Source organism: Anabas testudineus, chromosome 5, assembly GCF_900324465.2.
Source record: "Anabas testudineus chromosome 5, fAnaTes1.2, whole genome shotgun sequence".
NCBI lineage: Eukaryota > Metazoa > Chordata > Actinopteri > Anabantiformes > Anabantidae > Anabas > Anabas testudineus.
Genome location: NC_046614.1, coordinates 14,611,238 through 14,624,401, shown reverse-complemented (window position 1 = coordinate 14,624,401; position 13,164 = coordinate 14,611,238). Strand labels below are relative to the sequence as shown.

Genomic DNA, 13,164 nt, shown 5'->3' with positions numbered 1-13,164 from the left:
ACTGACCACACTCAACAAGGTAGAACTAGATAATGTGATTTGTAACCATTTAACAATAGGTGATTTTTGTCTAAAGTTATTCACTGATGGGTGTTTTATAAAGACTATCTGTTCAATTCAGCCGTGTTGAAATAGTTGCTTTGGTCAGAACCTAAAATACTAGTCAATGGACTAAAGGTATTCATGTGTCATCTCTTAAAGGAACAGTTAAGCATTGTAGAAACATACATTAAATGCTAGACTGAAGAAAGTTAGATCTGTTTTCCTGTTTGCCTTAATTAATTATTAACCTGCCCTCCCATGTCTTTAACAACCTACACAATGAAGACAGCACGCCTGTAAAGTAATAAAAAGTAATTTATGTATCCACATGAGTTGCATTGGAAATGTTGAAGGTCAACAGTTCCCTGCAAAACAGAAGATTAAAGTGTGGCCTCTTTGCTCTAATTGTCGTCTTTTACAGCCTCTATCTGTGGGAGAAGCAGGTCAGCTTCCTTAGCTCGTGTGTGCCTCCACATGTAAAAAGAGTGGATTAATGAAACATACCTACAGGACGTAAACAAGGCTGGCAGTGTTCTCCAAGAAAATAGGAATGTGATGCACAACACACACCGTCGTATTGGGCTAAAGTAAAAATGCAGATTTACACTTCATAGAATCTCCTCATGTTCTTGTTTTACATGATTCTCTGTGCGGCCGTGTGGAACAAACCTTTACCGTAGCTTTTCAATACCAGGTCACAGTTCTCATTTAGCCAATTTTAAAAACAGTATTATGATAAACTTATAATAAACTATCAATTTGCTTGCAAGCTGTAGTAACATGACACTGGAAGCTACTATTACTTCTACTTAGACTAAAACGATATTATTGATACCAACTTGTTCCTAACTAACTAACCCTAACCCTGTATTATATTATAATTTGATTATAGTTTATGACTTAACTTCTTTATAACTATGGGAACATATACAGCATTATTCCTCATCACATCCCCATTTTATTGTTATGTTTTACTCACATATAATAAAAATGAATTGAACCCTCTCTGTGTGAAACAACATGTAGTTACAGTACATGAATATTAAAAGGTATCTTGGATATTCACCTGTGTGTATCTTATATGAGTTTCACCTGTTCAGTATGTGTAAGCTGTGAACTGTGTGTTCTACGAAGACCTTACTGTAGCCATGTGACATGTGTCATGTCTTCTTACTAAATGTGTACATTCACATCTTACAACATATGGAGCTTGAGGTATTTGCCATAGTCCAGGAGGTGAGTGTGGAGATGGAGAATCACAACAGGAGAAACAGCAGCTTGTCTGTGTACCACTACCACACGTAGTCAGTTAGTAGGAAACAAACTTTCACAGGGAACAGGTGTGAATCTTATCTATTGAAGTCGGCCCAGATATATATATTTTTTGCAATCAAGATCACCAATTAGATCAAAAGGATTTTCCTAATGGTTCTCCAGATGATGATGCTCGATGTGATCTACTTCATCCTGCACCCACGCACCAAGCCAGTTGAGGGTGAGCTGGTGCTGATAACTGGATCAGGCGGTGGTCTGGGTCGTCTTTTTGCTCAGGAATTCACCAAGCATGGGGCAGAGGTGGTACTATGGGCCATTAATTAAGGTGAAGTCAGAGGTAATTGCAGGATGAAGAAAGATACAAGTAGCAACAAAAGAAGCAATGACACGACTACAACAATGCACTGAACTGTACTTTGTCCACCAGAAATTAGTATCGTGCATTTATTTATACGCTTTGGTTTTGACTGACAGCATATTTGCATAAAGTTGGGTTTTTCTCAGCGTCTGCTGACTCACTTGGGTCCTCTGTCTCGCACAGTTGGGAATCCTGACTGACTATGCTGGAGTTCCACTGGTTATTGTAGTTAGGCCAGCGATCTGTTATCAGTAGTCTGAACACCCCATTCGGCCAATGATACACTTGCTGTTTACCAACAGCTACAGTAGGGGTAGATAACAGCAGTGTCATCTGCGATTATATAGAAGTTATTAAACCAAGTTTAAAAAGTAAACCTTTTCTTTGCTGTTCAAGCAAAGACAACTGAAATATTCTAGCCCAACTTTAATGAATGTAAACATTTTGTTGGATGTCAGTTTCAAGAATAATCTTATCCAATTTTATAACATCCACATGTTAAAAATTATTAGTAAAAATCATTTGTCACATTTTTACTTTATTAACTACTTCACCCTATGTACTTTGAAAATACTCTTAGTATGAAGCTGCTTAAGAAACATAAGCCTTCCTCACCTTGAGCAATATATAAGTTACTACAAGTCCTAAGACCTCTGCATACAGTTTGTTGCATCACAATAACTTATTGTAAAATAAAGCGTGTGTGTGTGTGTGTGTGTGTGTGTGTGTGCACGCTTCAGACAGTGAAGGCTTTTCTCCCTCAAATGAAGGCTCACGATCATGGACACATCATGATCCTCGCCAGCGTCCTCAGCCTCTTCAGCACAGCTCGTGTCGAGGTGAACCAGCAGGGAGTTAATATTACAGCATCAGGGTCAAACTATCTCACCCAGTTCTCTACACGGGTTTATGATTTATGTAACAAATTCAAATGGTTATCACACAAACAGCAGCCTGAGAAGGTTTTAGAAATCAGCATATCATACTATATACTGTACTTGAAGAGGCTCTGTAAATATGTTCTCATGTGTGTTTTATTTGACAGGATTACTGTGCCAGTAAGTTTGCTGCAGTGGGTTTCTACAAGTCTCTGGCACATGAGTTACTGGTTAAGGAAGTGGAAGGAGTCCAGACAACACTTCTGTGTCCATATATAGTGGACACGGGGATGTTTGAAGGCTGCAAGATGCTGTATGTCAACAAAAAGATAACATGCTAATGTTTTCATTAACTTCAAATTTTTTTATAGTTGAAAAAAAGTTTTTGAAAGGCTGATATAAAACTAAGAAACATGGTACTGAATTTAAAACTTGAAAAGTCCCAACTCACGATGAACGCAGCCCTGATAGACCAGCCATTAGTGAGCATCCTTCGGTTTATCTACCCGTCTTTCCTCTCCAGAGCGTGAGTAGCATTACACACCTTCACTTAAACCAAAGACCATAAATACATGCGTTATTTATAGATCCCTTTTTTTTTTTTTCATGCATTTTCACTGTTCATTTTAAGCTCCACTGCACATGTTCTCTTTCAGGTTGTTGCCATGGGAATCCAATTGGGTTGTGAATCGCTTCATGGGGTCTGACAAGTGCATGTACCCCTTTATTGAAACTATGAAAAAAGAGGCATTTAATGGTACTATTAAAGGTGCATAATCATACCTAACTACACTTAGGACAACTTTGAGACTGAAGAAAAGTAACAAACATCACTCAAAATGGTTTGTGTTATATAAAATGGAATAATAAAAAAAAACTGCTTGTGTGGAACTGTCAAAGTGCTCAGGTATAGATTTAAATATGAAAATAATCACACAGAAGTGTGCTCTAGATCATCAGCACTTTCACTAATGTTCCGATTTTTAATTGTTCACCATTAGTAACTCAATGTTAAACCAGAATTTCAGTAAAATGATTGATAATCACGATTCCAATCACACCGTATCAGTTAAGTAGTTTGTGTGCTGCATTCTGTTTGTGTAAATGAGCAAAGGGAGATGGTAACACTGCAGCACGTGCACGGGTTACACCAGAGATATGAACCTCAGTCGGGTTCAGGTCTGGGCTCTGGCTGGACCACTCAAGTCACTCCTTTGTTATCTTGACTGTGTGCTTAGGGTTGTTGAAAGATGACCTCTGAGGTCCAGAGCGCTCTGGAACAGGTCAGGGCAAAGGTTTTGATCATTTTATTTATTTTTAATAAATTTGCTCTCATGTCGTCATTATGAGGTATTGTTTGTAGAATTTTGAGGAAAAAATGAACTTAATCTATTGTGGAATAAGACTGTAACATAACAAAATATGGAAAAAGTTAAGCAGTTAAATACTTTCTGTGGCAAATTCTGGACCTTGTATATTTCTTCCCCCACCATGTGAATTATGAACGTGTCAGTGAACATGTTCACAACATTGTGCGTAAGTGCACAATTGTGTGGTTAATCTTAAAAGACAAGTAAAATGTAATCACCTCCTAATAATATATTCATACCAGGGAGAAACTATGACTAAACATTTCCTGCAGCATAATATGAGAACGCACTAAAGTGTTTTCAGTCATTTACATAATGTCCTAAATGAGTTTTGGCACCAAAATTAAACAGCAAACCTTTGCATAACAAGATGGAATAATTATTTAAATATTTAGCATCTTCTTACATAATGCTTAATGATATGTCCATTTTATTATCTACGTAAATTGGTCTACCATACTTGCTTCAATTCTAACCCAGGACACAAAATACAGTGTGCCCACTTTATTAGGTACACCTGTACAATCTAATACAATCCAATAGAGCAGCTCTGACATGAATTCTACTAAAGGTTATCATTTCTGTTTGTTAAAACTATCAGACAGTTGATATATAATGCTGTGTTACACCGTCACACAACAACAAAATGTGGAAAATAAACCTGCCATCTTATAGTTATGTCAAATGGTTGATAACAAATATCTTATGTTATTTGTTTTTTTTACAGCCATAGGCATTCAGTGCGTATGTATTTAAATACTGTTTTATTTGCAGATGTGGTAGCACCCTTCCTGCACGGGACTCAAGTTCAAGCACAAAGGATCCAACTTTACTCATGGACAAGACTGCATCAGCATCTTGCTGCAATGATTTAAAAATAAATAAGACCACATTTTATCATCCAGGGATACCAAGTGTTACCTTGAACTGCATTCACTAATAACTGAAATCTAAAGGATTACTACCTTAATAATATTAAGGTGGTAACTTACAATTAGCTTGGAATCAATATCTGGACAAAAGTTGACACAATATACTACATATCACGTCTGTGATACGTCTGAAAGTTAATAAGGACAATCACTGTTTTTCAGTTCTATATTCTACCATTGGTGGTTAAAGAAAGGAAAAGATAGAAGTTTTTGTTTTGTGCACATACGCACATCAACTTTAATTACCGTGGGGAGGGGAGAGAGAATGGAGGTTGACATTAGGGAGTATCAGAAAAACTGATGTAACAGGGAACTTCACATTACATCACACGCTACATTTAGTCACAAATTCTTCCCAGCCCTACATGGTAATGTCGATAACACTTAACTGGTGGTGGTTGTTGATATAAAGCACTCTAGGAAAATCAACAGAGGTTCGCCAGCTGCACCCTAGACAAAGATGAGGCCCAAATCATGACAAGATCTTGTTAAATGAACTACAACAGCGGGGGATAAAACATAAAACACTTAAAAACAAGAGTTAACAAGTCTCACAGAGAAGAAACGAGTCCTAAGCAAAACAAAACAAAGTTCACAGTTAGTTATTTCTTTTTTTCCAAGTAAATTCCTCATCGCATTGACTAGGATGCAGCTACTTTTTCTACAAAGCAACAAAATAAATAATGTGTACAATTAAACAACATCAAGGAGAATAAACAATTTTTTTTTTCCTATGAATCTTGTTTAACTGTGAACATTTTGGAACAATTAATATGAACAGTGATGTCTAAAGCCTACAGTGCACAAAGCTCGCTGTAGCCTCCTAAAACCGACAGAACACAGTGTCTGAGTTTTCTCTAGTGCTTTTACAGACAACCAAACCTAAACGTCTAAACAGTGCCATCCAGGGTCTGTGCCAATGTGCTTGAGTTAGCCTGTTTGAGGTGCAAGTCACCTTCGATTTCCTGCTTGCCACACCTGTGGAAAATAAGTCAGAATTAAGTGAGTGTCATAGTTAAATTCAGCCCCAAAATAGAAGATCAGGTTTTTTGTATTTTGAAACCAATGCAGCATTGAGACACTAACCTCAATCACAGGTGAGTAGCGAGCATCACAAGCTAGTTTTTTAATTAACTCTACACAAACTGATCTTTTTATGTTGGCACAGAGAAGCTACCAGTGGAAGTCAAATACAAACAGGAAGTTAACAGGCCTTAGGCAAATTAAGAGGCATTTGAGGTCATTCAGCACCATTGAATTAATGACGGATTTGTTTTTAATTAATGACAGCATTAATACCAAACTATCAAATTCTTGTGTTTTGCTTTAATTACAGATTTATGAAAAAAAGACAAATTGAAACTAATCCGTCCAGGACGAGTGTATGTCAACTTCAGAATGCTACTGTGTTTACATTCTTGCTGAGCTATTACTTCAACTGGTAATCTAAAAAAGGGTTTATTGCAAACACATGTACACTGCCCGCCCAAAAAAAAAAAAAAAGTCACACACTCTGTTTCACTGAACCACCTTTAGCTTTGCTTACTGCACGCATTCGTCATGACATTGTTTCAATAACCTTCTGCAATGTCTTAACATTTATTTCCGTCCAGAGTTGCATTCATTTTTCGCTAATGATGGGGGAGTTGGACTACTGTGCAAAGGTTATGGTCTGTGGCCAATTCATGTGTGAAAATTATGTGTCATACTCCCTGAACCACTCTAACACATCTTGAACCCGATACATCTGGCATTGTCATCTTCAACAGGGAAGAAAGAAATCCATTGATATAATAACCTGGTCATTCAGTATATTCAGTTGTCAGCTGACCTCATTCTTTGGACAAATAACGGTGCTGAACCTAGACCTGACCAACTGTGATCTTCTTAGACGCTTTCTTTGCTTGATTCATGCCAATAATAAGACCTTTCTGACGCAGATGAACATCTTTTCCACGACCACATGATTTGTCTTCCGATATGGTTGTTGCATCAGTTTGGGTTAAATAACTTGTTGCCAGCTGATAAATAATCATCCATGCAGTAATTATCCAGTGGGAGGCTCTTGCATATTTGCAAGTTAGTTAAATCCAGTGGGTGACATTTTTCTTGGGGACGGGCAGTGTATAAGCAAGTAGAAACAAAGTATTGGACAAAGCCTACCCAGAGACTGGTCCATTTCCTGTCCTTTCATTTGACTGCTGGTCCAGCTCTGAGAGCAACTTCAGTATATTCAGTGCAGCCTGTGGAGGTGAAGAACCGTTTGGGTTACTGTAGTGAACAATTTGACAAGGCAACTCACTTGAGTGGTACCTTTTAAAGTAAGAGGCAAATTAGTTTAGTAGAATGTGTCAAAAATGTGTGAATGCCCAGGAAGCTCTAGACCCAAACTGCTTAACTGGGTTTTATACATCATCCTTCCAGTAACTGTACTTCTCCTCTTGGTCACCTTTGCATGGCTTCAACCACCCTTCTAAGATTTATTAAGATAGATCCTCTGTTCCAGCATCAGTCATTGCTGCCTCACCATGTGCTTTTGTCCTGCACTTTGGAACAATTAGCAGTTGTGCCAGAGGACCCGAGAGGACGTAAGGGTTTATCACTAGAACAGAGGTGTCCAATCCTGGTCCTCGAGGACACCACTGTCCTGCTTGTTTTGCAACCAGCCCTGCACTTCCAGCTTATGATTGGCTGAATACACCTGACCCAGGTAATCAGCAGTGGGTAGGACAAAGATAGTAAGAAAACCAGCAGGATAGCGGCCCCCGAGGACCGGGATTGGACACCCCTGCACTAGAAGCACATCAGACAAACAGGCCAAAACAAGACCAAAAATAAAGTGCTTTAAAAACAAATAAAAGAGTGAAAATTTGTATCTCTGTGTCACTCAGAGAGAAATAAGGACACAGCTTGGTAACATTTTTAAAATGACAGAAAGCAGATTTGGTGATGAACCACACAAGAGCCTTTAAGTTGAACTCTAAAGCAAAGATGACACCAAAGTCTCTGGCTTGATGTATAGAATACTGAAGAAATTAATTGTTTGGCTGCTTTCTCTCACTCTGAGCTTCTGGACTAATGAGTAAAATATTATTTTTAAGGTTAAAAGAGTAACCCAATACTGTGTCCAGTTTGAAATACTCACCATATCATGACAGGATTCTACATCTTTCCCAATCCCATGGCTGATTAGCGGTGGCTGGGAGGAGCAGTTTATTAGTGATACAAACTCATTCTTATTGTTTTTGGGAAAATCTTTGTATTCCACCTGCAAGCAAATACAACAGTTCAATTAGTATTTCAGTAGGTTTCAGGCTGAATTAAAAAGGCATAAACTGCTCAACCTTATCGTGTTGATGAAAGTGGAATGCAACATCTGTTACCTGCAGGCCCTGCACAGAGGCAAGATAGCTAAGCTGTTCTGACGGCCTGGTGAGGGGTCCATTCGGCAGTTGGTTCAAGTTATTTTTGTTCTTTAAGATAGTCTCAGCAGTCTGAGATGTCCCTGCATATAGCAGCTCATTGGCAATCATGGCAGTAATCGTGGCCTTGCCTGGGTTGGGAATAGCTCGACTATAGTCCTTGGCCTGGGATCCTTGGCAGGCCCCGACTGCTTGAGCCACTTCAGGCACCATGGGCAGGATACCTGCAGGCAGCTGCTGGTGGCTCAGGTAAGGCAGACGGAAGTCTTCCTCCTTTGGACCTTTAAAGATGAAGGTACAATTGGGAAAAAACATATTTATTAACAAAAATAAAATAATTAATAAAATAAAAATTTAAACTGATAACCACAAAACTCACCCAATGCCACCTCTTCTACAGAACCAGGTTCAAAGAAGGTCACTTTGCGCCCATCACCAGGTTTTTTCACTGGAGTCTAAAAATTACCAAAACAATACACATTCATGGACATTTAACACAGATAAACATGAACCTGTCTTCAAGAACACTTGGTTAAACTTCAAGCACCTTTTCATCGGTTTTAAGTGCCGGTTTAGGGGGCTGAGGTTGAGGCACTTTATATCCCAAGAGATCCAGCATTTTTTCTGCTGCGTTTCTTTTGGCCACCTTCTTGCTAGGTCCCATCCCCTCTGCAGACTGGCCACACACAATAACCTGCACCAGAGAACATGCAACATACACAGATTAAAGAACTAAATGGGTGAAAAATTAAGAAGCAGGAGCAGAGAAAAAGAGGGCCAGATGTTGGACAAGTTACCCCGCCGGCATGCCTCAGTTACTGTTGACTCACCTGCATGACAAACTCCCTGCGCCGCGGTAGACCTCTCTCAGTCACCATGCTGTACTCTGGTTCCTTCTCCTTCTTGGCCTGCTGGATCTGAGCCAGGCGGCTAATAGGATTCATTCCCTGACCATACTCGGGGCTGGTCTGTAGCTGTTGGTTTGACACATGAATCATTATTTAATGAAGTGTCGTTCAGTCTGTACTGATCCTCCTCAGTCCATCAAACCAGTAAAATTACCTTGATGATGGATTTGGTTTTCTTTTTGATACGTGGCAGCGTCTTTTCCACAGTGGGTATATGGGGTAGCCTCTTCAGCTCCCCCAGCACTGCTGCTGCCGCCAATTTCTTGGCAATCTTTTTACTTTTTCCTTCGCCCTCTCCAGTGAACTCCCCAACAGTAACACGCACTACAAAACTCTTCATGTGTGGAGGGCCTTCTTCCTTTAAAACCTGCAAAGCAACAAGAGTCTTATATTAGGTTGTAGAGAAGCATTGATGTTCTATAACTGCTTATAAATGTGGGCTAAGTCAGGCATTATGTCAATATATTACTATTACTACTACAACTGAAATACTCTAATTAATATTTATAAATTGAACAGTATAATTTACCTCAAAGTTAACAGGTAAGTTGCGCTTAAGTGCAATTTCAAACACTTGACTGATTTCTGATTTGTTGAGGTTTTCCTCCTCAGGCTCTCCATTCATCTGCAAGACAACAAGAAATATATACACATAAAAAAAATTAGGAAGAAAATTGCCCACAGGTTTTCTAACACTAATAAATGCTGAGAGTGCACTTTTCTCACCACTGGCAACTGCTGCAAGATTGGCTCCTTTTGCAGCACTTTCAAGGCTTTGGCAGCAGCATCATGTTTGGCTAACTGCCGCGTACGCCCCTTCCCAATAAACTGCTGACCGCCAATTGAAAGCTCCATGTTGTAAATCACTGGTCCCACTGGAGGAAATGGATAGTAGTACCTGGAAGAAAGTCAAATGCAACGTTTTCTATTAAAAAACTGAAATTACTCCAAATGAAGGCAAAATAAGCCAATAATATAATTTCCCAATAAAACAAACTCACTGTTGCATAGAGCGCTGGTAAGGTCCCGGAGCCCGAACATTATAGTTAAAGTTAGGTGGTCTCATTCCCGAATATGGATCAAGGGGTTTATACACAGGCTTTTTACCAAGCTTCATACATAGTACATTCAACTCCATGGTATGCGTCAGGCCATCTGCTGTAAAAATCAACATAAACAAACCAACAAACCAAAAATACAAGTGAGCAAATGCTCTTCTGCAAATCAGTTAGTAGCATAAGCAACTAGGACAGATTCCGTGGGAAAAGCCCACCTGGATTCTTGCCTGTGTTGCGGGGCGTCCTCACAGTGGGCTTTGGAAGTGTGGTCTCAGCAAGAGCAGAAGCAGCAGCAGAATGCTGGGCTTTCTTGATGCTGGTCCCCTCTGCCTCCCAGTGCTGATCTCCCAGTGTTAGTCTCACTGAGAAAATCTGAACCAGGTAAACACAATAAATTCTCATCCACTTCCATTAACTTGACAAATGAATAAAAGATTAAATCACACAGGGATGGTTTGTACTAGCTACTCTCACTGTACCTTGGAGTGAGCTGGTCCTTGCTCACAAAGCAGCTTATATTCGGGCTGGATTTTGTTGAAACGGGCTAACTCATTCACCAAACACATGGGGGTCTTCTCTTTAGGGTTTGCCATGTTAGATACTATAACAGAACGAAAACATCCAAAATAGAAGAAGTAAGGTCGCTACTACTAAAGAGGGACAAATTCATGGTTTTGACCTGCTAGAAATTATTGAAAGTAAGACAGTGACATATTGTAAAGGCAGCTGCTCTATAAATATGTACATGCTGAGCTGGGCTTAGATATACAGTATATGTAGAATGTGAAAAATAGCAGCCAAGTTAAGGGCTAGACAAACATAGTGGTAAATTTAACAATAAGATAAGAATTCTTTATTGTCATAACTAAATTTTTCTTGGTTTTAAATATATAATCAAAATATAAAGCAGATGATTACTAACTTTTACTATCTTTATCTACAAGACTACCTGAATGTCCCTCCAAGGATTAATAAAGTTTATCTTAGTTATATCATAAATAAATATATTTCTTTATCAAGCGAAACAAATGAAACAAACCTGTGGTGGTATTATAGGGAGTGGCTGAGCCCGCAGGGAGAGAGGAGCTCCTGATGGGCTGGCTAGCACTCTCAGAGGGTAGGGTGCCCGAGGCACAAGGTATGCTGTAACCAGGCTGTGGCTGCCCCAGCTGAAGTGGGGCAGAGGCAGCAGGCATGGGGCTAGCTGGACATTGAAACTGGAGCTGGGACATTGTTGTTGGTCTAGCTTAGTAGGTTGAGGTCAAGATATGAGTTCAGCAATGCAGCAATGATGACAGCCAACGTGTGAGGAACTGTTGATTGAGGAGATCTGAATGTAAGTTCTGCCTATAAAAAGAGGATTCAAGATTTTAAATAATAATCTTATTAATGTTGGATAGGGTTTGACCAGTGGGAAAACAAAAGGATACACATCAGACAGGTTTGCCAATCACAGGTCTGACAATTAAAGAAAGTAAACCAATGCAGAGATGGAAAGAATATGCAAAAATAAAATATACAGGAAAGGCTGCAACAGGCAGACCTGAAATCAACACTTCTTTATGTGAGGCAGCACCACTTAACAGTGGATACTGAAAACAGTATCTAATCTGAACATTTGTTGAAAATATCTCATCTGTGTTTACACATACATTCATTTGACAGTACTGCAGGATAAGATGACAACTCTAGTATCCAACTACTCTTTCTGCTGCATTTTTGGACCTTCTTCCACAGTGACTGGTGCAGTTATAAAGACTTTTATGTATAATTTACTATCAAAAAGGTAGGTGACATGAACGAAATAGCATGTGACGTGTTGACAGAGCTAGCTGGCGTTAGTTACCACAACAGTGGGACAATACCACCACTGTTAGCTTGTCTTAAATCGTTTTGTGCTGGTTGTCATGATGCTTCTGATCCAGAAACTTCACTATTTCCCTTCAAGGTGCACGGTTGGGTGGTGTCGATCACAGCCTAGATGTTGTGGGGCCTTGGAGCCAAAGCTAACATGATTTTATGATTCAGTACTGCTAAAATTCACATGCAATGATTATCCAATGTGCCCCATGCTGCTAAATGTTAGCTATCGACATACATGTCATTAAAATGTTAACTTGAACATTAGCTAGCTTTATAACAACATTAGCCGGTAAGTTAGCTAGCGGGTATAAGTACGGAGCTTGCAAGAAATCACGCAAAAATGTGTCTCGCATTACTTGACTTGTGAATTTCTTAGGTATATGTGCACCAATGTAAAACGCCTATAAATCAGACTTTACCGTGAGTAAAACATAGATTAAACCAGGCCGCCGGGTGACTGTATGAGTTCACCCAGTGGACCACGTTAGCCAACTAGCTTAACGTTAGCTAGCTACAGTGACAGGGATGGATGGAGACATTGCGACAATCTCTGAAGAAAGCGAAAATTAATAATTTGCTTAAATGTTTAATTCAGTGGAGTCTTTATGAAGATACCCCCACAACCCATTCGTTAAGTTACCTGACCCCAGTTTATAAACACCCATTAAATAAATGTCTCCTTTTGATTCCCGATGAGTCTGAAAACAGCCGGTGAAACTGCTAGCAAGCTAACGCCGACCCTCGACAAGTCACTGCACAAAATAAACCTCACCTCGTCGTTCCTTTTGTTCAGTTTTAGTTACTCCATAGGCCACGTTGATTTGGTTTACTTTACTTTTGTTAATGACCAGTTTCGAGGGTCTGCCTATTTTATTTTAATATCAAAATGCGGGCGGTGAGGAGGTGGACATTGGGAAGACAGGGCAAACACTAAAGAGAATGGCCCTATGTCGATTCTCTCTTCAGGAAGTGGCACAGTCGGAGGAAGTGCTTCCAAAATAATGCACGACCGACTGGATTACCGAGGAGAGATCACGTTTTTCTTCTCATTACATGCA

The 13,164-nt window shown here is 39.5% G+C and overlaps 2 protein-coding genes across 6 annotated transcripts; one reads left to right on the top strand and one right to left on the bottom strand.

Moving 5' to 3' along the window:
* The first annotated feature begins 1,245 nt into the window (after window positions 1-1,245).
* Window positions 1,246-3,330, top strand: LOC113153441 (retinol dehydrogenase 10-A). The gene is made up of 5 exons (XM_026347070.1): window positions 1,246-1,278; window positions 1,450-1,635; window positions 2,416-2,514; window positions 2,721-2,866; window positions 3,210-3,330. Exons 1-5 carry the CDS (start codon window positions 1,246-1,248, stop codon window positions 3,328-3,330), a joined length of 585 nt encoding a protein of 194 aa, XP_026202855.1.
* A 1,732-nt stretch (window positions 3,331-5,062) lies between these two features.
* stau1 (staufen double-stranded RNA binding protein 1) lies at window positions 5,063-13,060 on the bottom strand. 5 transcript variants are annotated; one of them, XM_026348845.1, is made up of 15 exons: window positions 12,879-13,060; window positions 11,283-11,590; window positions 10,723-10,844; window positions 10,459-10,615; window positions 10,187-10,343; window positions 9,912-10,083; window positions 9,715-9,810; window positions 9,340-9,552; window positions 9,108-9,251; window positions 8,825-8,971; window positions 8,657-8,732; window positions 8,239-8,558; window positions 8,001-8,123; window positions 7,019-7,098; window positions 5,063-5,833 (listed from the first exon to the last, which is right to left on the bottom strand). In XM_026348845.1, exons 2-15 carry the CDS (start codon window positions 11,473-11,475, stop codon window positions 5,746-5,748), a joined length of 2,088 nt encoding a protein of 695 aa, XP_026204630.1. In that variant the 5' UTR covers window positions 11,476-11,590; window positions 12,879-13,060; the 3' UTR covers window positions 5,063-5,745. The 5 variants fall into 5 exon arrangements, with proteins under 5 accessions (XP_026204630.1, XP_026204632.1, XP_026204633.1 ...); XM_026348847.1 differs by having other exon boundaries at window positions 10,187-10,340; XM_026348848.1 differs by having other exon boundaries at window positions 10,471-10,615.
* Between the last annotated feature and the right edge of the window lie 104 nt (window positions 13,061-13,164).